Here is a 25,122-nt window from a genome sequence, read left to right as displayed (position 1 = left end):
TCCCCTGACCTTTCTCCCATCATTTACATTTTTGAAGAGCTCGGGCCATTTGTCTTAGAAAATGAACCACTTTCTAGATTTGTCTAATGTTTCCTCAAGATGCAGTATTTTCTGCATCTTGTTTAAACCAAGATGCAGTATTTTCTGGCAAGAATTCACACGGATATTGTCTATATACTGCAGCATATCAAGAGGTATCTGATGACAGACAGTAAGGCTAGGTCGGTTGAACACTCGGTCGATGTGGTAATGGGGACTCACTTTTAACCTCCACGTAAAGTAAAAGCCACCAGGCTTTCGGCTCCGTCAGCTACGCTGGGGACTGCAGGTCAGGTTCATCAACGAAGGAAAACTGCTTTGGTACCTCTCAGGCTTAGCTTCTTCCTACGTGAGCCCAGGACCACCGCAGCACTGCCCCGCCCCTGTGCAGCGTAGCCACTTCCGGTCTATCCAAGCGGCCCCCGGCCCCGCCGGCCTAGATGTCGGAACCAATTGTGTCCGGCACTACGCTCGGCGTCGACCGCCCGGACTCTGAATCCCGGAGCGCCGGGCGCTGGGGGACGCCGTTAGCCGTGGGCTTCCGAACGCAGGGTGTTTGGCGGCCGCCGCCAGGCCGGAGTTTCGGGCTTCGCCGCTGTGTGTGTTGGTGCCCCCAGCTTAGCCGCGGCCATGGGGATCTTAGAGAAGATATCCGAGATCGAGAAGGAGATCGCTCGGACGCAGAAGAACAAGGGTGAGTGCCGGCCCGAAAGGGGCCTGCCTTTCTGCTCGACTCAGTATTCCTCACTGTTAAATGGGGAAGCAACTCCAGCGGCAGAGCTGGAGCCAGCCCTAAGGTCGCGGAGAAGTGCCGGGGTAGTGCTGAGGTAGTCAGGGCCCGAAGAGAGCTGGTCAGTGCCCGGCCGGGTGGCAGAGAAGAGACCGAGCATTTCTCTAATGCCGGCTCACACGCAGGCGTCCAACCCAGAGTGGCAGGGCCAGGGTTGGAAGCCGGGCCTGCTGCTGGCGGGGCTTGAGGAGTTGGTGCTCTCTCCGTTTGTGCCTGGAAGTCCGGGAGGTGCTTTCCCAAAGATGAAACGTCACTCAGCAGCCGGGTGCCCCGAGGTAGAGTAGTGGAAGCAATCAGGGTTCGGGAGGCTGGCCGACCTGTTCTTGAACCCTGCCTCCACCACTTACCTGCTGTGAAACCTTGGAAAGTCACTTCACCTCTTTGAGCCTCGATGCCCTCATCTGCAAATGGGGATAATAATCCCTTGACCCGGCTTAACCCACAAACTGTGCAGAGCACTAGGCACTTGGTGAGGACTCAGTATTTAAAGTAAACCTCCCAACGTGATGAAAGCACATGATGAAGCATTGGATCAGGGCTTCAGATTGTAAGGGCTGGAGGAACTCAAGAGAGGTGAGGAGACAAGAATGGTGATGCCCAGGAAGGCGTCCAGGAGGAAGCTGGTAGAGGGAAGAGTATCTCAGGTCGGGAGCAAAGGCATGGGAGTCTTTGTGAGCATGATGTGTCCATGGGGCAGAGAGGAGAAAATTCTAGATCAGAAGGAAGTCTGGGAGCAATGGAGGATGAGATTGGCTAGGGTGTCTGAGGCCCAGGGCCTGGCCAGACCATCTGTGGGGTTGCAGGAGCAAGAAGCAAGGAATGCTAGATGGCTGATCTCTGTCCTCCCTTGTCTCCAGTTAGTTCTGAAGGCTGAGGAGTTAAGTGGCTTCTATCATTCATTCATTCTGTAAATCTCTACTGAGCCCTACTGTGTGTGGTTGGAACAGTGAACAAACAAGCACTTCTCCACCTTCATGGAGCTGGCCTTCCAGCAGACAGCCTGTGAATCAGAAACTAAGTAAATAAGGTGATTCCAGATAGCAGTGCATTCTGTGAAGACAAACCAGGGTGCTGGGGCTGGGGGCTGGACCTGGTCTGAGGCAGAATGGTCAGAGGGGACCACCATGAGGAGGAGACATTTGACCTGAGACTAGAACTTTCACATGGAGCCAGTCATGCAGAAAGTTGGGGGAAGACTGTTCTGGCAGAGGAACAGTCGGTGCAAAGGCCCAGGGCAGGAACACACTTGGTATGTCTGAGATCCAGACAATCTTGGCCTGGAGAACTGTGAGAAAGGGAGAGAGCCGATCATGTAGGACCTTGCAGGTCATGGGAAAAGTCCAGGTTGTGTTCCAAGGGCAGTGGGAGCCAGTGGAGAGTGGTAAGCAGGGGAGACATGGTCTGCTTTCTTTTTAAAAGCTCCCTCTCTGGCTCCCCTGTGGAGCATCATCTACAGGACTTAAAGAAAGTAGCAGGCAGGCTAGAGACGCTACCACTTGGGCAGCGGTGAGGAGAAGATAAAGGTGATTAAGACCTAGCCCTTCCCTTCACAGAGGTTTGGAATCTTTATGAGCTGGGATGACAGGAAGGACTGCATGAACCTGACTGTTGTTGAACCCATTCTTGACCAGTTCTCACTGCCACCAGTTCATTCATTCACTTGTTAAAACATTTCCTGAGCACTTGCCTTGTACCACATACCCTGTGCAGGAAGCTGGGGGTACAACTGTGACGTCTCAGTTCCTGTCCTATTAGAGAGAAGGGACTAAAGAAACAATATGGTTTCAAACAGTGATAAGAGCCATTCAGGCACTAACCAGGACTGTGAGGCAGAGTGGGGTCTAGGAAAAGGCGGGGCTACTGTAGACAGTAATAATAACCAATTTTTATTGGATGTTTACTGTTTGCTAGTCGTTGTTCTTAGTGCTTTCTATAAGCCTTACAGAAAGTCCAATGAAGTAGTTATTGTTAACATTCCTATTGTGCAGGCTAAAAAACTAATGCGTAAGAAGATTAAGTAACTTATCCAAAGCAAAATGATTAGTGACTGCAGGGTGGGACTCTAACATGGGCTCTTAACCTCTGCATGACACTGTCTCCCAAGGCTGGATAGGGGAGGCCTTTTTGAAGAGGTGCCATCTGAATTGAGCCTTGAATGTTGAGAAGGAGCAAGCCCTGGAAAGAAAAAGTTGAAATGGAAGGAACAGCAAATGCAAAGGTTCTACGGCAGGAATGGAGTCAGCATATTCTTAAGTAACAAAGACAGCCACTGTGACTGGAATGTAGTAACTAAGCTCAAGAGTGGTAAGAGATGTTGGGGGCGTGGCCATGGACCAGGTCACCCAGGGCCCTGATTCTCAGTCTTAGCCACAGCCTCCTTTTGTAGCAAGATTTTGTAATACCCTCTTTACTGCCCTCAAATGTGATTCCCAGCCCTGGCTGGCGTAGCTCAGTGGATGGAGCATGGGCTGGGAACCAAAGTGTCCCAGGTTCGATTCCCAGCCAGGGTACATGCCTGGGTTGCAGGCCATAAGCCCCAGCAACCGCACATTGATGTTTCTCTCTCTCTCTCTCTCCCTTCCCTCTCTAAAAATAAATAAATAAAATCTTTTAAAAAAAGTGTATGTTAAATTAAAAAAAAATGTGATTCCCCACCAATAGTGAAAGTTTTGTATACAGAGAATTTGAAAAATATCAATATAATGCCCTGATGGTAATATAAAGGGGAAAAAAGAAGAAAGTAATTCATAATAAAAATACTGTGTATTTCATTCAGTACATAAATGTTGGATCATAGCCAGGATGTAACAAGTGGCAATGAAGCAGTGAGATGCTGGCACCTCTGGGTAGAATCTCTGGGGATGTGGCAGCCCCTGTGCAGATCAGGGCAGGCATGTTGTCGTGGCGCCTCAGGTGCCCTTTGCAAGGCACCACTGTAGACGGCTAGGTAAAGTTTCAAGCAAAATGTTCTATTGTCTTCCATGAACATACATAGGAGTTGCATTCCTAAAAATATCAGCATTTAATCACACTGCAAAAAATGCCCTGTGTTTATGTGTAAAACAATGAGGTTACAGCCCCCTTGTGATTCTAACCCAGGTTTTCCCTCTGGAAGTCTTTGGGACATGAAGAGTCATGTGGGACACAGAACAGTTTTTGACTGTGCTGGACTGACTTTCACCTTGTAGGGCAGTTGGCCTTCCTGGCCCCTGCCCAGTAGATGCCAGTGAGGACCTCGCCATGTATTTCCCATGTTCCCATGGGAAATGTCCCTGGGAACTTTCAAGGTGCCCCCAGGGGAGTGGCACTGGGCCTGTTGAGAACCACTGACACGGAGTCTCCAGATCTCCACAAGGAGACTTTTATTCTGAGTGCAGCAAGAAGCCACAGGGGAATTTTCAGCAGAGGAGAGTGTTTTCTTTCCTCAGTTGACAATGACTGCCATTTAGTCCTGATGTTCCCGGCCAGCATGTGGTGGTGTGTGGCCCCGCCTGACCCATGGAGCTCAGATGCTTTGGACACTCACCTTCTTCCCGCTCTTCATCTTTCAGCCACTGAGTACCACCTGGGCTTGCTGAAAGCAAAACTTGCCAAGTATCGGGCCCAGCTCCTAGAACCGTCCAAATCGGCCTCATCCAAAGGAGAGGGCTTCGACGTCATGAAGTCAGGTGACGCCCGAGTGGCGCTGATTGGATTTCCCTCTGTGGGTAAGGTCAGTGATGGTCACCTCGGGCCTTGGGGAGGAAGGCAGGTTGTCTCCTTTCAAATAGGACAGCGACTCTTCTGAGAGAGGACCTAGCCTCCACCACCATCAGGTCCCACCCCTGCATTATCCTAACATGGAGAACATTCTTTTTAAAATTATTTTATTTTGTTTTTTATTTTAGAGGGGGAGGGAGGGAGAAAGAGAGGAAGAGAAACATTGATGCTAGAGAGAAACATTGGTTGCCTTCCGTATGTGCCTTGACTAGGGACTGAACTGCCACCCAGGCATGTGCCCCAAACCAGTGACCTTTTGGTTTGTGGGATGACGCCCAGCCAACTGAGCCACACCAGCAGAGGCTAGAGAACATTCCTTCCACTCTAGCAGAAGTGGCTGCACTTGGTCTCAGACCCTTTGTTGCACACATTTAGTGAGTGTGCAGCAAGTGCCAGTTGCTGGAGGAACAGCACATGCCAGGAGGTAGGTCTGTCCCTGCCCACACAGAACTCCCATCTCAGGGGAACAAAGACAGGAAGCTAGTCGAGCATCAGGTGCATCAGGTGGGGACTGAGGGGCATGGATTGGGGGCTAGGGGCCTTCCATTTGTGTCAGGGGTCTGGGAAGGCTGCTCTGACAAGCAGATACTGGAGCCAAGGCATGAAGGAAGTGTGGGAGCTTGCAGAGCCCCAGGAAAAGGAACACCCCAGGTAGAGGGAGCAGTGAGTGGACAGGCCCATAAGTGGGAGCTTGCTCAGTATGGTCAAGGGGGCCAGGGCGGCTGGGTCTGAGTGAGCAGCAATGGGAGACGCAGAGTAGTGGCTGGATGGCCTTGGAGGCCATCATACAACTTTGTTCTTGGGTGAAAAAAAGTGAGGTGGGAGCCACCAGAGTTTTCTAAAAGGTTTCTTCTGTGTCTTAGTTTAGGGTAAAATTCATATTTAATTTTATGTGGGGAGCAAGATAAACATCACTGAAGGGTTTTGAACAGAAAAGGACTGACTGAACTGACTGACTTTCTTTAAAAATAAACTTTAAATTTTAAGAGTCATGTATTTACCAAGAAAACTGCAAAGCTAGTAGAGTTCCTGTATTCCCCACACCCAGTTTATGCCAATTTCCTTTGTTTTTCCTGCCCCAGGAGACTACAGTATGCTCAGTTTTCATGTTTCCTTGGGCTCTTCTTAGACCTGCCTTGATTTGATGACTTCGATAGTTTTGAGGAATGCTGGTTGGGTGTTTTGTAGAAAGCCCTTCCATTGGGGTCTGTCTGATATTTTTGTCATGCTTAGACTGTGGTGATGGCTTTTGGGGAGGAAGGCCACAAAGGGAAAGTGGCATTTTTATCCCATCATGTCAAGGTACATACTATTAACATGACTAATCTCATATGATGTTGCCCTTGATCACCTGGCCAAGGGAGTGTTTGTCAGGCTTCTCCACTGCAAACTCATTGTTCCTCTCATGCTCACACTATCCTCGTAGAAGGGAATCACCACGTGCAGCCCGCACACGGGAATGGGGAGTTAGTTCTACCTCCTTTAGAGGGAGTAGCCACACAAATTATCCAGAAGTCTGTACAGGAGATTTGTCTCTTCTCTCCATTTTATTTAATCCTTTATTTATTTCAGTATGGACCTATGGGGATTTATTCTAGACTTTGGGCTCTAATATCAGACTGTTATTTTGTTACTCAGATTGTTCTAGTTTCCGAGCCATTGCAGTTGGCTCTTAGACATACTGCTGTTGTGTTTTTTCAGTACTTTCGTACTTTGTGATATCAGAAGATACTTCAGGCTCATTTGTCTATCTCCTGCCCCAGTCCTGGAATTGATCATTTTTCCAAGGAGCCTTGGTCCCTTTTATTGGAGAGTGGTCTTTAGAAACCCAGGTGGGGGAGCTGACTCGTTTTGTAACAGAGTCACTCTGGCTCTGTGCGAGGATGATAGGTTGGGACAAGGCTGGAAGCAGGGAGGCTGGTGGAGAGGCTGCTCACATATAAGCTGAGTGAGCAGTGACCAGGTGGCTTGGGCCAGGTGCTGGTGGAACAGCTTTTGAATCAGTTCAGCTAAAAAATGTACTGAACCCATTACTATGGGCCACACAGAGAAGAAGTTGGTAACAGCCACCATTTCTTGAGTGCTTGTTGCAGCCTGGAGAGTCCACTTTGCTTTGCAAGCGTTTTTTGTTTTTTTTTTCCCTCTGCCTGTATAATTGGGTATGTGTATTGTGGGGGTTGGGTCTGGATGTGACCTCTGACTCCGCACATACATAGTGCACATGGGGTCATACCTGCATTTGCCACTGGCACTTTCACTTCACCGAGGACATCCGTCGTGTTCATATTAACACATTAGAATTACCTCATCTCTTGACAACTGCCTGGAGTGCCATACTGTGGCTCTGATCAGGCCTGTTACCCACCTCCCCTGCTGCTGGCAGCTAGGTGTCCAGGCTTCTGTTCAAGCATGCAGCGCTACAGAGACTGTTTTGTGCTTGAAGGTCTGTGCACTGCGGCTTGTGTTTCTAGAGGACGTGCCCAGTGGCTCAGAGCTTTGGGTTTTTAAAGCAGCCATCAGCCTTACTAATTACCCACCAAGGAGACTCCAGCTGACTCCATCTGGGGCAGGTGGAAGTGTTTCCTAGTGTACCCACTGGACACAGTGCTGTGTCCTGGTGGGGTTTTGGGTGCTGGGCTGGGTGCCAGGCCGACTGGGACGGGCGTCTGCTTCAGAATCTGCAGAAAGGCTCCTTCCTGATGGCATCTGAGTGCTCTTTAATCTTCAGGAACATACTTACCCCCGCTGGATTTTATTACCGGTAGCCAGCTGTATGCATTTCCTCCTGGTCCTCCCTCGGTGTGGACTCAGAAAGTGCAGTGCCATCTCAGTTATCATCTGAGCCCAGTAGTGTGGGACTAGGAAAGGTGCTGCAGATGAAAGTTAGGCTGAAAACCGCCCCACAGCTCCTACGCCTCCAAGCCTTTTGCTGTTCGTGTAACATATGCCTTTCAACCCTCCCGTAAAATGTGAGCACCCATTTTACAGGCCTTTTTCTGGCCTGTACTCACATTCCTTTAATGGTGGGGTGCTCATGACTCCCCAGTTTCACAAAAGTCAGATGGAGCTACCCAGGGGCTTCCTGCTTCAGCCCCTCCAAAGGAGCCATAAGAGCTAGAGTCCCTCCAGCGGAGAGGGCAGGGCTTGCCCTGGTGTACCCTCTGTGGCTGAATGCCCTGGCAGTCTTCACTCCTGGAGTGGTTTCCAGGTCCTCTGACTTTTTGATTCTTTCTCATTCTTCCCAATTCTGGGTAATAAAAATTTCCAAGTACACAGAAGAGGTGAAAGGACAGGTATGATGTGCCCTCTCTCAGATGCACCACTGAGGGACATTTCGCCTCATTGCTGTCTCTATGTATGTGTGTGTTGGGGTGGGGTGGGGGGTTGTTTTGACTGAACCATCCAGGAGTAAATTACAGGTGTCATACTTCATGTACCTACAGCCCTAAATATTTAAGCTTGTATCTCCAACAAACAAGAACATTTTGCTTCTTAGCCACAAACTGGTAGAGCACACCAAATAATATTGATAGTAATACAGTAATCATCTAATGCCCAGACTACATTCTGATTTCAGCAGTTAACCCAAAATGACATCTGTGGTTGGTGTGTCCAAGCTAGGGTCCGTTCTAGACCACACGGAGCCCGTGTGTGTTGTCACTACAGCTCCTTTCATCTCGAATAGCCCCTTTTGTCATGACCCTGACTCGCCAAAGAGACCAGACCAGTTGTCCTACAGAAAGGCCATGCTCCGGAGAGGTCTGCTTCTTCTTCGTGGCATGCTTTAGCTTGTATGTCTTCTTATATACTTCCTGTGACCAGAGAGTGGGGGCTTTGTCGCCCAGGCTCCAGGTGGTAGGTGGTGGATGCCTCACTTGGCACCATGCCAGCACACCCAAGCAAGTGCTGCTCTGGTGCTCACAGAAATCAGGCCTGGCCACCTCCTTTCAGTGCCTGTAGCACCAGTGAATGGTCCTGGTCCAGGGGTTTTTGTTAGTGGTTGTGAATAGCAGTTCTCTAGTTCTCTTACCCATCTGCACTGGTTAGCTGATGGTTCCTGTGAAGCAGCCCTTTGTCTCATCATAGGACTGTTTGGTTGCTCTGAAAAAGGTCACCGGGAAAGACAGGGCAAATGCTTACATGTTGCCTTTAAATGACCCAGCAAGGTGTTGAGCTCACAGTTGTCCCATAGGTGACAAGTGAGGAGTTCCAGGCTCTAACTCTTCAGGTATCATTATGGGCTCATTAGCTTTCACCTTTTCTTCTGATTTCACTTTGCAGTCTGCCACAGACTTTTACCCTAAGTGAGACGCCTAGACTGGGAGATGCCACTCTCGTTTTCCAGGCTGGGGCCATGGAGCCAGATCCCACTGTCCTGATGGGAATCCTGGCTATCTGGCCATGGGAGGACCCAGCCTGGCCTGCAGAGGCCAGACAGGGTCAGGGGTGTCCTCCAGAGGCCCTTGCTCTACCGCCCCAGGGCAAAGAGTTTCTGGATTTGAGGCCTGTGTTCTCCTTGTGTGCCGCCTTCTAGATTTCATTCTCAGGGTGTGTGAGTGAGGTGTGCCACCAGCCTTCCTGCCTGCCAGTGAGGGGCACAGTCCAGAGCACCAGCCCTGGATCTAGGCGGCACCATCCCAGTCGAAATTACACCCTGGGGTTCTTTCTTTCAGATACCCTGCTGACTAGGTGGGCTTGAGGCCAGGGCAGATTTCTTTTCCTCCTGGTGCTGTCCACAGCTTTGCTTGCCCCTGGGCTGCAGCGTCCAGTGCTGTGGTCTTGCTGTACCCCGGACTCAGTGCACCACAAGCCATATCATCTCATCCTGTTCCACACAGCCCCTTGGGAGAGGGACTGGGCAGGTGCCCGCTCCATATAGGAGGACTCTAAAGCTTAGAGGATGAAGTTTTTTGCCCAGTCCCCCAGCAGAGGCGGGCTGCCAGGCCAGGTCTTTGTCTCCTAGCCAAGCCCTAGCCACATTCCCACAGTGAACCCTCTCAGGAGCGTTCCCACCGGGCCCTTCCTAGCCTGCCTCTCCCCTCCTCCTAACACCTCCTCCCATGACCTGGCTTTGAAGGTTATCATCTCCCTACACATCTCGCCTCTCCCAGGGTGAGCAGCAGCTTTGAGTGCCATGGGGCTGCCATCTGCTGGAAGCTCTGTGGGGCCCAGGAAGGTCTGGAGGGTTTCTGTGCAGCTTGGGAAGGGCCCCTGAATGAAGTTGGGGAACACACCTAACAACCAGGTGCCTGTGTCCCCAAGACAGGTTTGAGGCCTGCGAGGGGAGCCCAGCCTTCCTGAACAGGGCCTGAGGCAACTTTTCCCACTGTTGTTCTCTTCCCTGTCCCCCTCCTCACCCTCCCACCCCATCACCAAACAGAGAGTGAGGAAAGGGTCTCCCTGCTGCCTGTGGCCTGGGGGTTCTCCAGGGAGACAGGACAAGACTCAGTGTCACAACCTTCTTTTTCTCCTAGTCCACCTTCTTGAGTCTGATGACCTCCACAGCCAGTGAAGCTGCATCCTATGAGTTCACAACCCTGACATGTATCCCTGGGGTCATTGAAGTAAGTTGAAGTTCGCTGGATCCCAGGAGGCCGTGGGTGTGTGCTTGTGTTTTCGGTTGTGTGCAAGTATGTCCTGAGTGTGTGTCCCCTGAAGCCTGGATACCTCTGGGCATTCTGGCTGCTGAGACCCCAGAGATGCGTGGCCACCCTGCAGTGCTGACCAATTCCAGGGATCAGTCTGTGGGGGCCAGGTCTCCTGGTGCCCTTTATGCCCACTCCCCTGCCCCCCCATCTCAGGCCACCCACTGCTGCTGGGCTGGACCCCGCTGCCTGGAAGGCTTGGGAGCCCTGTGCTGCTGGCTTCCTGTGGCCTTGAGCCTCTCACAGTGAAGCACTTTATTGTGAAGAGCTCTTGCAATCAGCGATGGGTATTGTGGGATTGTAAAAACTCTAGAGTCTTCCCCCAGGTGGCTGCTCAGTTCCCAGTGGGGGATGAAGCCCAGACATGGCCCTAGAGGCCGACCCCCAGTTCCCAGCAGCCCCTAGCTGCCAACTGTTGTCAGGGTCCTGGGCTCAGGCCGGTGCAGCCCAGGGCAGCCCATCCTCACCTCATTGCCCTCTCTTCTGCCTCCTAGTACAAAGGAGCCAACATCCAGCTCCTGGACCTCCCTGGAATCATCGAAGGTGCAGCACAAGGTATGAACTGGGCACCCGGGGCCCACCTCCTCCCTCAGGGTGCAGGGAGCCCCACTGTTAAAATTGGGTGGGGCTCACAATCTCTCACACTGCTCAGTGCTCTGTACCTGGAGCCCTAGCCCAGTACAGTCCTGAGAGACCCACCTTGAAGCCAAGGAAACAGGCAGTGAAAGGACTTGCCCAGGGTTGCCCAGCTCACAGACAGGCTTGAACCCCACTTCCACTCCATGTGCTCCCCTGTGCCCTGCGAGGGGTGGACGCTTGTTAGCTGGCCATCTCAGACTGTGCTCCTGTTTTGTCCTTTGTTGTTTGGGGTTGGGGTTTTCTTTTTGTTTTGTTTTGTTTGGTTTTGTTTTGTTTTGTTTTAAGATGAAAAACATTCCTGTGTTTTCTTGTGGCCGGTGGCTGTGTGCAGCATTTGCAGAGATGGTCACTAACTGGCAGTTGTCCAGCCCATGCTAAGTGCCAGGCTCTGTGCTGACCATCAGCTCACTTAACCCTCCTATAGCCCAATAACCCTGTGATTTAGGGAGTGTATCACTGTTTTTGTTTTTTTTTTTCATAGCCAGGAGGAGCCCAGAGGGGCAGAAAGTTCAAGGATCTGCCTTAAGTGACAATGTATTCTGTTCAGTGATGGAGCTGGGCTGGGCTTCCTCTTTGCAGGGAGCCTCTCACAGTGAAGCACTCCTGCCTACAGGGCCCAGTGCCTCCCTGTCAGGGACCTTCCTGTGCCCTACTGCCTATTGCATGGAGGTCCTGCCTGTTGAGCCAGGTGGGGGGTGGTATTGGTTCCCACGCCATCCCAGTGGCACATTAGGGGCCTGCAGGGGCCTGCCACCTGTGGGGAACGTTCACAGGCTAGAGGCAGCTGGGTGGCAGGTGTTGCCTGTCGGACCCCTCATTCTCAGGTCAGAGATCTGGGTAGACCCTGGCACTCCAGTTCTGGCCCCCAGCCTTGCCTGACATTAGCAAGGTACCTGACCCCTCTAGTCATCTGATAATAGTGGAGCCTGGCCCTTGTGTGACAGTCCCTGAAGCACTTCTACCTGTTCTGTCTCCTGGGGCCCTGAAGCCCAGTGGGTGCTCTGTCACCCCACTTTCAAGAAAGGGCAGATAGTTTCAAATCCTAGCATTACTGGTTTTGTGTTCTTGGGCAAGTGATGGGGTATCTCTAAGCCAAGCCTCAGCTTTCTTATCTGTGAAGTCGGCATGATGAAGCACTGGGCATCCAGGGTAGTTTTAAGGGTCGGGTGAGAAAGTGCTCACGAAGCACTTAGCACAGGACCACCACCACCCTGAGGTGGCGATGTCATTGTCCTTCTAAAGCAAGTCTCCACGAGTAAGATCACGCCTAGATTAACAAAATGCCAAAGGAATCATAGCCTTGGAGGAGGCACGTGGCAGGTCTATGAGGCCCAGGAGTCTGAGGTGCTATGGGCTGGGTGGAGTCATATGGGTCTTGCTCCTGTCCCTGTGTGACCGTGTCCCTTCTGCCTGTCCAGGGAAAGGCCGTGGCCGGCAGGTGATCGCTGTCGCACGCACAGCTGACGTCGTCATCATGATGCTAGATGCCACCAAGGGAGAGGTGCAGAGGTCCGCGGGATGGGGTAGGGGGGCAGGCTCTGGGCTCCAGCAGATGTGTCCTAGAGCCCATGGTGGACAGAATGATGCTTGGCCCTGTTGCGTGGGAGTAGTGGCAGGATTGTCCACAGGCTAAACCCATAGCACTGGGTCTGATGCATCCGCTCCAAGAGGCTTACATCCAGCGTGGAGGCTGGCGGAAGCTCTTAGCAGGAGCTCCCTGGCAGCACTGGCCGTCTAAGGCCACAGGAGTGTGGCCTGGCTCTGGCTCCTGCCTACAGGGCCCAGTGCCCCAGGCATTGCCCCAAACCTGCCTGGAGCCCAGCCCCAAGTAACAGAAGCTTGTTCATGCTCAGCCAGTTGCCCCTGGACTAGGTAAAGGTTCCAGAGGCTCCCCTGCAGCTCTGGGTTGTTGGGAAGGAATGTTCCAGGTTGCTAGGGGTAGTTAGAGGAGGGTGGCATGGGTTTCCTGTGTAGCAGGAGGCTATGCAGACTGCCCCTGAGCCCCTGTGAAGGCCATGGGGGCTCTTCCCAGGTCTTTGCTGGAGAAGGAGCTGGAGTCGGTGGGCATCCGCCTCAACAAGCACAAGCCTAACATCTACTTCAAGGTGAGGCCCCTGTCACCTGCAGGCTGCAGTGCGGGGGATTCTGGACTGGGTCAGCCAGTAGCTAAGGCACATGGGGCAGTTGCAGCTGGCCCTTCATCAACAGGTCTCCTTTCCCCTCTCCTCCTCCAGCCCAAGAAGGGTGGTGGCATCTCTTTTAATTCGACCGTGACACTGACCCAGTGTTCAGAGAAGCTGGTGCAGCTGATCCTGCATGAGTACAGTATCCTTAATGAATGGGTGGCGAGGGGTGCCCAGAGCCTCCAGGGCATGGGAGGGACTCCAGAAACGCCCTTTTGCCCCAGGAACAGCAGGCCTCCCGGCCCCCGGAGCAGGTGGTAAGAGAACTGCAGCAGCAGCATGGCACGAGGGGCTCCCGACCCCCTTGTCTGTGTGCTGTCCAAGTGGAGGCTTACCAGACTACAACCTGTCTTGTGCCCAGCAGTGGCTTCCTGGTTCCTCACCAATTACAAGATGTTATGGTGGCTGGTCACATCTGGAAGGAAGACGAGATGGCAAGGGAAATAGCCCCTGGGGCCCAGGGCCTCCTAGTCTAGAGAAGCCTCTGCACACACCACTAAAGTATTGTCAGGGGCCGGGTGGGTTCTGGGGCTCCACAGGTCAGGGTAGGGCTTCTGAGCTCGGCATTGGGAGAACTCACAGTGAGATAGGACCTAAGGAGGTGGTGAGGCCCTCGTCCCTGGTGGTGTGTAAGCAGAGGCAAGATGGCACCCAGAGGAGAGTTCTGCATGTGCAGAGTGGTGGGTGAGACTAGAGCTTTCAGACAGCACTCCTCTGAAACCTGGGTGTCCACTGAGTTGCTCGGGATTCTGGCAAATAGGTTTTCTTGCCTAACAACAAAGATTTAAACTATTGATTGAAACTTTTACATATTGTGGCTGCTTTTGAAAAATAAAATGAGGGTCTCCTCAAACTTTAAAATCTTGTAAAACCTTGCAAGTGGATGACCTCTAATGTCCCTTTTAGCCAGTGCACTTACTGATGGGCTGTTCTGGGCCCTCACAGAGTGGGCGCAAGGGGCTGCTAGTGCACAGGTTGCCCTTAATCTGAGTCCCACAGAGATCTTCAACGCAGAGGTGCTCTTCCGAGAGGACTGCTCCCCGGACGAGTTCATTGACGTGATTGTGGGCAACCGGGTGTACATGCCCTGCTTGTATGTAAGTGGCACAGGTCCCTACCCCACACCCTGTGGGAGGGGAGCCTTCACCCTGGGCCCCCTTGACCCAGATAGGAGACAGGCTCCTTTGAGGAACAGAAAGAGCCTGCAACTGTCTTCTCCACCCTCATCTCCCCTCTACCCTAGCAGCTCCTTGAGTCTTATAGACGTGTCTCACTTGATACTGGGGTTCTAGCCCAGCCTTTTGAGGGCGCTGGCAGCTCAGGCCCCTTCCACCTTTCCCCATGATGGAGACAACAAGGGGAGGGAGGACACTTAGTGCCAGCCCCCGTGCCACAGTGTGCAGAGGGAGGGACTGTGGCAGGGCTGTGGCTGTTTGGAGGCCCTTGTCCTGTGCTCCTTTGTTCTTTTTCTTCCCCAGCACCCTCTTCTGCCTTTGAATCCCAGGTTTATAACAAAATCGACCAGATCTCAATGGAAGAAGTGGATCGCCTGGCCCGGAAACCCAACAGCGTGGTCATCAGGTGAGGCCTCTTCCTGTATGTGAACTTGTCTGTGCAGCCTCCACAGCATGGCTCAGGGCAGAGGCAGCCCTCCCAGTTGCTGGGCGCCTTGGCTCAGTCCCACCCTGAATTGACATGGACAGTGTCAGTTATGTGGGGTGGACTCTGGTTAAGGAAACTGAAGGCTAATGTCCATCGAGGCGAATGGTTAAGAATGGTGAATAGGTTTCATAAGTTAGTGGTTAAACTCAGTCTCCCAGAAGGCACTGGGGTGTAAGCCAGCACTGCTGGCACTGTGGACAGTGTGGCCCTATCAGTGCAGAGCAAAGGAAAAGGGAGCTGAAGTCATCAGGTGGGCAGAGCAACCCTTGACCACCTGCTCCCTGTCCACATGGGTGGGTTTTGGAGCCACATGTACCCTGGCTGGTGTGACTTCCCATCATCACTGTGGGGCTCCTCTTTTGAGGCATGCCGACTGTGTCCCACTTTGCTGGTTTCCCAGCTCAAACCAAGCACCCTGCAGCTTCACAATAGGGCTCAGCTTACAGGGAGGAAGGCTTACCTTCTGGATATCTCCACCCCCAAGATACTCACCTTACTTGGAGGCCTAGCTGCTGAGTTCAGGCAATTTTCATTGACCTTGACCTTGCAAGCAAGGGGAGAACTAGGGGAGAGCAAGCAAGAGGAAGGTGCTTAAGGACCAGGTGGGGGTGACATGTGCCAATGATCAATGAGGGTCCTGGACGCAAGCACACGGACCTTTCCTGGGCATTGCCAGCTGCCCTGAGGGCAGCAGAGAGCCATCGTCCCTCCTGTAGGACAGCCTCAGCCCCTCCTCCTGTCACACCCCAGGCTCCCTGCAGGGGATTCCTGGGGACACACCCATCTTTGGAGGGTGAGAGCACATTTACCTGCTCGTTGTGCTCAGAATGGCTCCGTGGAGGGTTGGCACCCGCCCAAGGCAAGACAGCTGGGGAGGGTCAGCAGCCAGCCCCCCCCCCCCCGCCCCGTCACCACAGTCCCTCTCAGGAGGGGGCAAACCCCAGATTGTCATGCCTTGCCCCTGATCCCATCACAGCCCCACACCAGCCCCTACACAGCAGGTGCCAGGAGAGGAGAACTGCCTCCAGGCATCTCTGTCAATTACACTTGCCATGTGCCCTGCACAGAGGGCAGTGGTGACCCCTAGGAGACATGGCTGAGCTCTGTGGGGCATGACCGCAAGGGCTGGCTAGAGACCTTGGCTGCTGAAGTGTCACGCTGCTGTCAGAACTATAGGCTTGGCTTCCGCTGGGCCAGGCTCCAGCTGGGCCATGTTGGCCTTGGTGCCTGTGCCCAGCCAGATGGAGGTTGTCCTCTGCTGCAGTGGGGAAACAGAGATCCCTCCCTGGCCTCTGAACCCAGGGGCCTCCTCTGACTGGCCACCTTCCTTCCCGGCAGCTGTGGTATGAAGCTGAACCTGGACTACTTGCTAGAGATGCTTTGGGAGTACTTGGCCCTGACCTGCATCTACACCAAGAAGAGAGGACGTGAGTCGGGCAGCCTGTAGCCCAAGAAACAGCTGAGCCTCACCCTCTGTCAGGGCCACCATGCTCTGCACGTGGTGCCCAAAGGTCTAGTGCCCTGGCCCAGCTTGTCTTGCACACGTCTCCGCTTTGTCCCTATTCAGAACTGATCCTGGCCTCTACTTCAGCTGGGAGAGGCCTCAGCCTGAGTCCTGTGGCAAAGAATGCCAAGCTCTGGGGCTCCTGGTTTTGAGGGTGCCCTGAGGGGCAAGGGTGGGGGGCAGTGGAATAGACACTGTTCTGGAGTTCCCCACCAGCTACAGCAGTAACCCGTGCTCCTGATGTCCCCGCACTGTGGCTGGCCCCATGTCAGGACTTTAGGTCACTGAATGCACAAGAGCCTTTTCCATATCTCCACCCCCAAGATACACACCTTACTTGGGGGACTAGCTGCTGAATTTTGGCAATTTTCATTGACCTTGACCTCGCAAGCAAGAGGAGAGCTATGGCTGCCAATGATTGGATGCCAACAGTTGTCACACCTCACCAGTGCTTTCTAGATGCTCCCTCTGGCTCTCCTCAGCTGGGGCTCTCATGACTGACTGGGTTGCAAGCAGTTTGAACCCTGGACTTGTATTTGCTTTGATTTTCCGTGTTAAGGTCAAGGTTGTAGAAGACTGCATGGGGATCTACAAAGAGGGTGTGCTGAATAAGGGCTAGGGAGGCTAGCCCAAGGCTGGGGATGGGAAGGGCCTTTGTCGTCGGTGGAAAGGAACCACAGAGCATGGGCAATGACCACGGCTCACACCCACCCCCATCCCTACCTGTGCAGAGAGGCCGGACTTCTCAGATGCCATCATTCTCCGGAAAGGGGCCTCCGTGGAACATGTGGTGAGTCGGCGAAACCTGCCTGGATAAGGGATCAGGGAGCACCCTCCGTCTCCTCTAGGGATGGGGCCTGCCTGAAGCTCTTCTGGCTCTCAGCTGACTGGACAGCACATGCTGCATCAGCAGAGGGCCACGGCCCTGGCATTGGACCTGGGATGCATCCCATCCCAACTACTCTTCCTGGCTGCATGTCAAGCCTCTGTTCTCTGTGTGACAGGGGTAGTGCTGCCCACCCACTGGTAGTTGGGGGTGGTGTTGAAGGAGGTCAAATGTGGAGAGCCCTCAGCATACTGCCCAGTGCACAGTAAGTGTCCAGAAGCAGTGGTTCTTGCTGTCCCGTTCTACCTCAGTGCTGTGGGCTCCTCAGAGCTTCGAAGACACTCTGTTGAGGGGAGCTCCTGCCCCTGTGGATTCCTGGGTTCATTTCAAGGAGTGTCTCCTCATGCTGGCCTAGGACTCAGTTGCCACCTGCCATGCTAGTGGCCCCTGGCCTCTAGGTCTCCATCCTCCTCAGCATGGCCTGCCCTCCCTGCTCCCACATCCTGCCCTTGGCCTGGGTGTGGCTGTGAATGCTTTCTTCACCCCACACAATTTATTGAGCATCAACAAAGTAGACCCATTCCTGCCAGAACCAGAACTAGTGTCCTTTGGGGTCCACAGATGCCAGACACCCAATGTCAGAGCTAAGCCATTACACCTAAAGGTGAGTGTAGGGAAGGATGAGGATGGTGAGCAGGGACAGGTGCCTCCATCTACACAGAGAGGCCAGGGGCTCTTGGAGAAGGTGGCCTGAGGGGCTCTGGAGACCAGCAGGACCTGGCTGAGGAGGTGACAGTAGGAGGAGCACCCTGACCCGCTCCCCGGGCAGGGGAGCAGGGTGTGCAGTGAGTCAGGGCTCTGGACCAAACCAGTGGGTCAGGGAGAGGAAGGGTGCGTTTCTGTGTCAGAGACACGAGGGTCCCCTCTCCCTGAATGTGTCCCTGCACAGTCTGGAGCAGGTGACACGAGAACCAAGGTGATGCTTCGGGTCACATAGCCATCTTCTTCGGCTTTTGTTTTCCTCTAGCTCAGTGATTTCTACCTTTTTCATCTCATGGTGTACATAAACTAATTACTATAATTCTGCACCAAAAAACATATTTGTGCCAATCTGACCAAAAAAACCCAAAATTTTTTAAAGATCTTATTTTTATTTTATTTATTACAGAATTTATTTATTTTTAGACAGAGGGAAAGAAAGGGAGAGAGAAAGATATCAATGTGTGGTTGCCTCTCATGTACTCCCTACTGGGGACCTGGCCTACAACCCAGGCATGTGCCCTGGCTAGGAATCAAACCACAACCCTTTGGTTTGCAGTCCTGCACTTTTTACAGAGGGGAAAGGAAGGAGAAAGGGAGAGAATCATCGATCAGTTGTCTTGTACACCCCCAACTGGGGACCTGGCCCGCACCCCAGGCGTGTGCTCTGACTGGGGATTGAACCAGTGACCTTTCAGTTTGTGGGATGAGGCCCAACCCACTGATCCACACGAGTGAGGGCAAAACAGGTATAGTTTTCAGTCATTCCCACTGGACGGCTATGGTTGTGCTGGCTGCTGTCACTTTTTTATTTGACAGTCTGAGGGAAAGAGGTCCATACCCCTGAGTAAATGGACATGTTTTAGGAATTCTTGCAGTGCATGGATTGGAAGTCACTGCTCCAGCTCATGTCCTCTCAGGATCCTTGGGCAGGCAGACCTACAGCCTGGCCCCAGTCGTTCTGGACAGCCTTTTCACCCAGCGGAGGTGGCCATGGAGACCCACGACCTCCCTTCCACACCCCTTAGGTTGCTCCAAAGAGCTCTATGTGGGAGTCCCTGTGCCCCGGGCCTGTTTTGGAATGTGTGACTATAGTGCCTCCTGCTGGGCTCTGGTAGGCCATTGACACAGCTGCCCACGGGTGCTGGCCTTCCCTGGGGAGACCCTGCACTGTGTGTGGGCAGTTTCCTCAACCCTCTCAGTGCCTCAGCTGCTTGCCCAAGAGCATATGAGGTTCAGCCATACCTGAGGAGCAGAGCAGGAAGCACCAGGGGCAGAAGGGTATTGTGGACAGTAGGGATACAGGTGCAAAGGCCCAAAGGCAGGAGCAAGCTGCTGAGCGCCAGATGTTTGCTCCCAGCCACTGTGGAGTCCAAAACAGCAGGTGAGCTAAGAGGTGTGGGGAGGGGCTTTGGAGGCCTTGCGCCTAAGCCTGGACTTTGACCCAGAGATGCCTGCTCTTCATTCTTTACCCCCTCCTCTCTCACCTTCCTTCCTGGGACACCTACCTGTCCCAGGTGTCTGGATGCTGACAACAGAGACCCAAAGGAGAGGAATGACTTGGGTGTTGGAACGAGGCAGACCTGGGGCTGTTCCCAGGTCCCTGTACTGTCAGCCTCCCAGTGCCCCAGTGTTTGGGGTGGGGACCCTGTCCCCAGGGCCTCTGTAATGTGCCCTGCCCAGTCCCTGCTCTGTCTTCATTGAGCTGACAGAGGCCTTGCCTGTGAGCAGCGTGACCTGTAAGCCTCAGAGGCAGAGGACATGTCAGGCTTTCCCAGTCGCAAGGCACAGTGGACTCTGAAGAGCAAGAGTCTCCATCTCCAAATGCTGTGCTCTCCCATGTTGAAACAAGGGCCTTGGAGGACCTTTTGTTCCTCCCAACTGCAAGGGCCATGAGTGCAGCTCCTGCTGCTAGCACTGGACCTCAGTGTTAGATACAGTAGGCCATGCTGGGGCCTCTGGCCAATGGGTGTGCACATGCCCCACCTGCTTCAGGTGCACAGCAGCCAGTGCCCCCCGGAGCTTACCGGCTCCCTGGAGAGCCATGTGACTGCGGGACCCTGCTTTGCCAACTGTGCTGGTGGGTTTAATTTCATTGTTGGGCAAGCTGAAGAAAACTTAAAATCCATCTGCAGGCTTGAGCTGACCTCTGGGCCACCAGATTTCATTTTCTGGCCTAGAAATCAAGTGTTGGAGCTGCATGTGTGGGTGTCTGCTTGTCACTGGCAGCAGCACCCTCTCTGCCATGGCTTTGGCATCCTTGCTCACCCAGAGGATGCCTGGACCAAATGGCTCCTTGGGCAATGTTCTTGCAGGCCCCATGCCTATGTCTGTCCACACAGATGCTGGGCTCAGGCATTGGGTCTCTGGCCAGCACCACTAAGGCTGTGGGCACGAGGGAGGAGAGGCGACGTTGCCTCATCTTCTCCCTGCCCACCTCCACTGTGCCCACCCTGCACCCTGGGTCCACATTCTCAGGGGACGAGCTGTCTGCCCCTCCAAGGCCACTGCCTCTGGCCTCCTGAAAGTACTGGGGTCCCCACGACCTTTGAGTCTATCTGGGAGTGCTAAAGGATCGGGACTGTCATGAGGTGGGGGTGGGTGATGTGATGTGGTGGGGGGGTTGTTCCAAGTCACAGCTGTAGACAGGAGACCTGAGAGACCATGACCAGGCCTGGTGACCCCAGGCTGAGCTGGGGTGTCCTGAAAACATCCTTGCTCATCTGAAAGGGCATCTGTCAGGGCTGTTGTTTGGACAAGGTGGGCAGAGGGCCGCTGATAGCAAGCCTGTCCAGCCCTTCATCCAGGGGCTGCAAGAACATTCCTAAGTGGGCCCCACGACCCTTGGGCAGACCTAGGGGTCTGAACATCAGGGCAGCCTGTGGTCATGACTGGGGCTGTATGCGCAGCACATGGGGATCTTGGGAAGGGGCCAGAGCTGTGGGAGCACCTGCCCTGGGGATGGCTGCCTCTTGGCATGCACCTGTGGTACCTGGTGGGGTTGGGTGGGGCCTCGTCTCACGGTCTGCCTCTCCTGCCCTCCCACTAGTGCCACCGCATCCACCGGTCGCTCGCCAGCCAGTTCAAGTACGCGCTGGTGTGGGTAAGTAGGCGAGAGGCGGGCTGGGGCTGTCCCCAACACCCTGCCCCTCTGTAGAGGGACCACGATGCCTGTGTGTCTGTCCCACTGCACACAGTGCTCATGCTGTCTCAGACTGGACACCGGCCTCTTGATCTTCAGGATCCAGAGATGATCTGACCACGGGGAGTCCTGCTGTCTGATGCCTCTGGTGTTTGCCAGTGCTGGGATCTCCCACCTTAGACTCTGGCATTCACCCCTCCCCACCTTCCTTCCGTGCTGACCAAGGCCATGTCTGATGGCCTTGGTCAGTACTGAAACTGAAAGCCCTTTTGCCCTGTTCCCCACCCAGGGCACCAGCACCAAGTACAGCCCGCAGCGGGTGGGCCTGACCCACACCATGGAGCATGAAGATGTCATCCAGATTGTCAAGAAGTAGTGGCCAGGGCCAGGCCACCAAGCCACCCACCCTGTCTCCCTGGGGAGTTGGGTCCAGTGTGACACACTGAAGCCCAACAGGAAGAATACAAATATGTGTATTCCAGGAAGGGGTCTCACAAGTCTCTGCTTTTTCCAGAAGTTTCTTCAGTAGGCAGATGATGAGTGTGTGGGACAGAGGGATGAGATTGGGGGCTCGGGTTGGGCAGAGGGCATTTCCTATGAGACTAGCCCCTGTGGTGGGGACTCAGCCCTGCTTGGGCACTGAGGGAGCAGGTTGCCTCTTACTTTCCAGCCTGGGCCTAATGCAGATGGCTTGCTCAGTGTAGGGCTGGGAGCTGGGCTTCACTGTAGGCTCACCTCAGCCTCTCCACCCCTGCAGCTTCTCCAGTTCTCCAGGAGGGGGCCTCCTGGGACAAAATCCCCCACCCCAGGGTGCCTGGGAATGGGGACTGGAGGTCAGTGGTTGTATAGGCCCAGCCCATGCCCTCCACAGCTTGTTGGGTCCTGAAGTACCCGCCTCCCAGGCAGCCCATGCCCAGCACAAAATCCCAGACACTGGGGCTGGGGACTGGAGTTTGGATTTTTTATTTTCTCTATGCCCTCTGATCTCAGCTCTTGCTGAAATAAAGGATGAGAACAATTTCTGTTCAGAGTGAGGTCCATTCTGTAGTTTTCTGAACTGCCAGCTTTGGTCAGTGGGCAGCAATGACATGTGACCAGAAAGTGGGTAGAGCCTGGGCTGTGGAGGACCTGGCTGAAGTGTGGGGTGCGAGGGGGAATGTGGGGACATCCAGGACAGCTAATGCCCTGGAGGGTTGGTGAGGGGCTGAAGGTCCCAGATGTGGTACTTTCTGAGACCAGGCCTGATGGCCAAGGTGGGCAGCATCCTCAGAAGGCCCTTGTCATTTGCACAGTGGCGGGGAGGTCCCCTGTGATTGCAAGGGAGCCAGTACATTTCTTGTTGCCTCAGAAGACGGGTGGGGGCGGGGCCTTGGCATGGGACTAAGGAGTGGCAGCTGGTGCACATGGAGCCCCCACTGAGTTCCTGGGGCTGTACAGCTCAGAAGTGCAGAGGTGGGGTTTGAACCACAGCCTGAGATGCCAGAGAGAAGGCTTCCTGGAGGAAGTGTGCCTTTTGGGGATGAATGGGGACAGGTTTTGGAGGCTGCCAGGCACTGGGCCTGCAGGAGTAGTGGAGAGCCCCCCTGGGGGTCTGTGGGCCAGGCAGGAGTGTGAAGTAGGCCTGATGCCCAGCTCTCCAGACTGTCCTTGGTTCCTCTGTCAGCTGCTCAGCCCCCTTTCCAGAGACAAAACAGGAATAATAGTGGTCATTAAATATACATGGGGGCCCCATGCGGTAGGCGCATTGAGCTGGGCTTCCTTTCCCCCTCCCCTACAACACAGCTGCCCCACGGGGCTGGCCATGCTTCTGGGGCCAGCCACAAGACCTGCATTAGGCGGGATGCAGGCAGGGAGCAGGCCACGGGACCCAGGTAAGGAAGCCCTGGTCCTGGACCCTTGGGGTCTGCCTCAACCCCACACCCCAAGTTTGCAGGTGGGAAGCGGGAAGGGGCCTGTGAGGTCCCTCTCTGGGCCCTGGTTTCTTCATCTGTAAAATGGGCACAACAACATCCATGTGGTCCCCCTCTTGGCATCACCAAGGCAGGTATGTGCTCAGGGGCTTAGCTCAGCTCCTCTCCCGGCTGCCCAAGGCCCAGGGGATGGTCACTGCTACTTCCTGCTGTACAGGTAGGGAAGGGCCCTAGGTTCACAAGGCATCCAGACCTGTCCTCAAGCTGGCTGACAGAGGGGAGGTGAGGACAGAGGACTGAGTGTCCTTGGGCAGTGCAAACTCTGAGTGACAATGTCAGAGGCTCCAGCCACTGGACCACTATATTTTTCACTGTGACTGGACTTGTTTCCTGGGCTTGGTCTGTGTTCACGCATAAGCGTTGCTGGCATCTCTGTCCAGTCCTTGGCCTTAGCTCTGGGTGGTTTGGTGATGCTGTTGCAGCCTGAGTGAGCACCAGAGGCATTGCATGCTGTGCTCACCCCAGCTGGCGTGAACTGGCAGCTCACTGTGCCTTTGCACCTGGGGTGGTGTTTTTAGGGCTGGAGAAGCCCCCTGACACCTCCCAAAGCTCCTTGTCCTGCCCCACAAGGGTGAACTCCAGGGGTTGGGCCCTGCCCCTGGCTTCCACCTTGCTCTCATCTCTTACCTCCCTGGACCTTCTGTGTAGGGGGCTCTAGCCAGGGCTACCTTCCTGTTCAGCTCTGCTGTCCTATGAAGGTCAACAGTGCCCCCACCCCACTCAGGCCTGTCCCTGGGCTGCATGACTGCACTCAGAGGGTGGCCCTCCTGCAGCTCTAGATTTGGGTGTACAGGAGCCCAGGGCATGAACAGCCATCCATCTGTCCCTGTGTTTATCTCCATGGCCCTTCCTCTCCAGCTTAGATTTCACGGGTCCTCATTTCAGAGAAATCCTCCTTGGGCAGGAAGCCCTCTCCTCCCCAGGAACCCCTCCATCCCACAGTGCTGCTGGGGGTGGGGGGACTCGCTCCCCTGGAATACCAGTTAAAACATTCATCTCCAAAAAGCCCAAGCTCCTCTGTACCCCTTTGTCCTTCACGATGGAGGCTCCTCCGCAGGGCCTCCTTGTCTCTGTGGGAGACAGGACAGTTCCACTCCTCTCCCGTGGGTCTGTCCCCCTGATTTGCCAACCATACCGGTGACCTTTGAACAACGCAGTTTTGAACTGCGCAGGTCCACTTCTACATGAATTTTTCCCAGTAAATACACTGGAAACATTTTTGAAAAAACTCATAGATGAACCCTATAATTTTCTTAGTAACATTTCCTTTCTTTGGCCTATTTCACTGTAAGAATACAGTACATAGCACATAACACAGAATATGCGTTAATTGATCATTATCAGTAAAGCTTCCAGTCAGTAGTAGGCTATTAGTGGTCAAGTTTGGGGGTCAAAATTTCTACATGGGTTTTCTTTTTTTTTTAATCATTGTTCAAGTACAGTTTTCTCCCTTTCACTCCCAATCCAGCCCACCCACCCAACCCTCCCCATTTCCCTCCCATTACCACCCTCCCCATAGTTTTTGTCCACATGTCCTTTAAATTTGTTTTGTACCCCGGTTGGTGTAGTTCATTGGATTGAGTGCGGGCTGCGAACCAAAGTGTTGCAGGTTCGATTCCCAGTCAGGGTACATGCCCGGGTTGCAGGCCATGACCCCCAGCAACCGCATGTTGTTGTTTCTCTTTCTCTCACTGTCTCCCTCCCTTCCCTCTCTAAAAGTAAATAAATAAATAAAATCTTAAAAGTAAATAAATAAATACATAAATACATGAAATTTGTTCTTGTAAACCTTTCCCATTCTCCCCTGAAATTCCCTCTTCTCTCCCCTCTGGTCACTGTCAGTCTGTCCTCTATTTCAGTGTCTTTGGTTATATTTTGCTTGTTTCTTTGTTTTGTTGTTTAGGTTCCTGTTAAAGGTGAGATCATATGGTATTTGTCTTTCACTGCCTGGCTTGTTTTGCTTAGCATGATGCTTTCCAGCTCCATCCAAGGTATTGCAAAGGGTAGGAGCTCCTTTCTTTCTGCTGCATAGAATTTCACTGTGTAAATGTACCATAGCTTTTTGATCCATTCATTTACTGATGCGCATCTAGGTTGCTTCCAGCAACTAGCTATTGTAAATTGTGCTGCTATGAACATTGGGGTGCATAGGTTCTTTTGGATTGCTGTTTCAGGGTTCTTAGATATAGTCCCAGCAGTGGAAT

General features: G+C 53.5%; 1 protein-coding gene across 1 annotated transcript; it reads left to right on the top strand.

Annotated features, from left to right (window-relative positions):
* The first annotated feature begins 529 nt into the window (after positions 1-529).
* Positions 530-21,976, top strand: DRG2 (developmentally regulated GTP binding protein 2). The gene is made up of 13 exons (XM_045824537.1): positions 530-733; positions 4,381-4,541; positions 10,063-10,152; positions 10,728-10,788; positions 12,291-12,381; positions 12,905-12,977; positions 13,107-13,197; positions 14,055-14,152; positions 14,560-14,636; positions 16,056-16,144; positions 16,953-17,011; positions 20,856-20,909; positions 21,238-21,976. Exons 1-13 carry the CDS (start codon positions 670-672, stop codon positions 21,322-21,324), a joined length of 1,095 nt encoding a protein of 364 aa, XP_045680493.1. The 5' UTR covers positions 530-669; the 3' UTR covers positions 21,325-21,976.
* Positions 21,977-25,122: the final 3,146 nt, after the last annotated feature.

Source organism: Phyllostomus hastatus, unplaced genomic scaffold (genome assembly GCF_019186645.2).
Source record: "Phyllostomus hastatus isolate PE091 unplaced genomic scaffold, TTU_PhHast_1.1 phas_scaffold_55, whole genome shotgun sequence".
Taxonomy (NCBI): Eukaryota; Metazoa; Chordata; class Mammalia; order Chiroptera; family Phyllostomidae; genus Phyllostomus; species Phyllostomus hastatus.
The sequence above is the reverse complement of the archived record's forward strand: the minus strand, read 5'-3'. Positions and strand labels throughout refer to the sequence as shown.

Bases quoted from the DNA above. Each gene is read 5' to 3' on its own strand.
- DRG2 (XM_045824537.1), top strand. From the start codon at position 670: ATGGGGATCTTAGAGAAGATATCCGAGATCGAGAAGGAGATCGCTCGG. The intron at 13,198-14,054 runs GTATCCTTAATG...TGAGTCCCACAG, and splicing joins GCTGATCCTGCATGAGTACA to AGATCTTCAACGCAGAGGTG. The intron at 20,910-21,237 runs GTAAGTAGGCGA...TTCCCCACCCAG, and splicing joins TCAAGTACGCGCTGGTGTGG to GGCACCAGCACCAAGTACAG.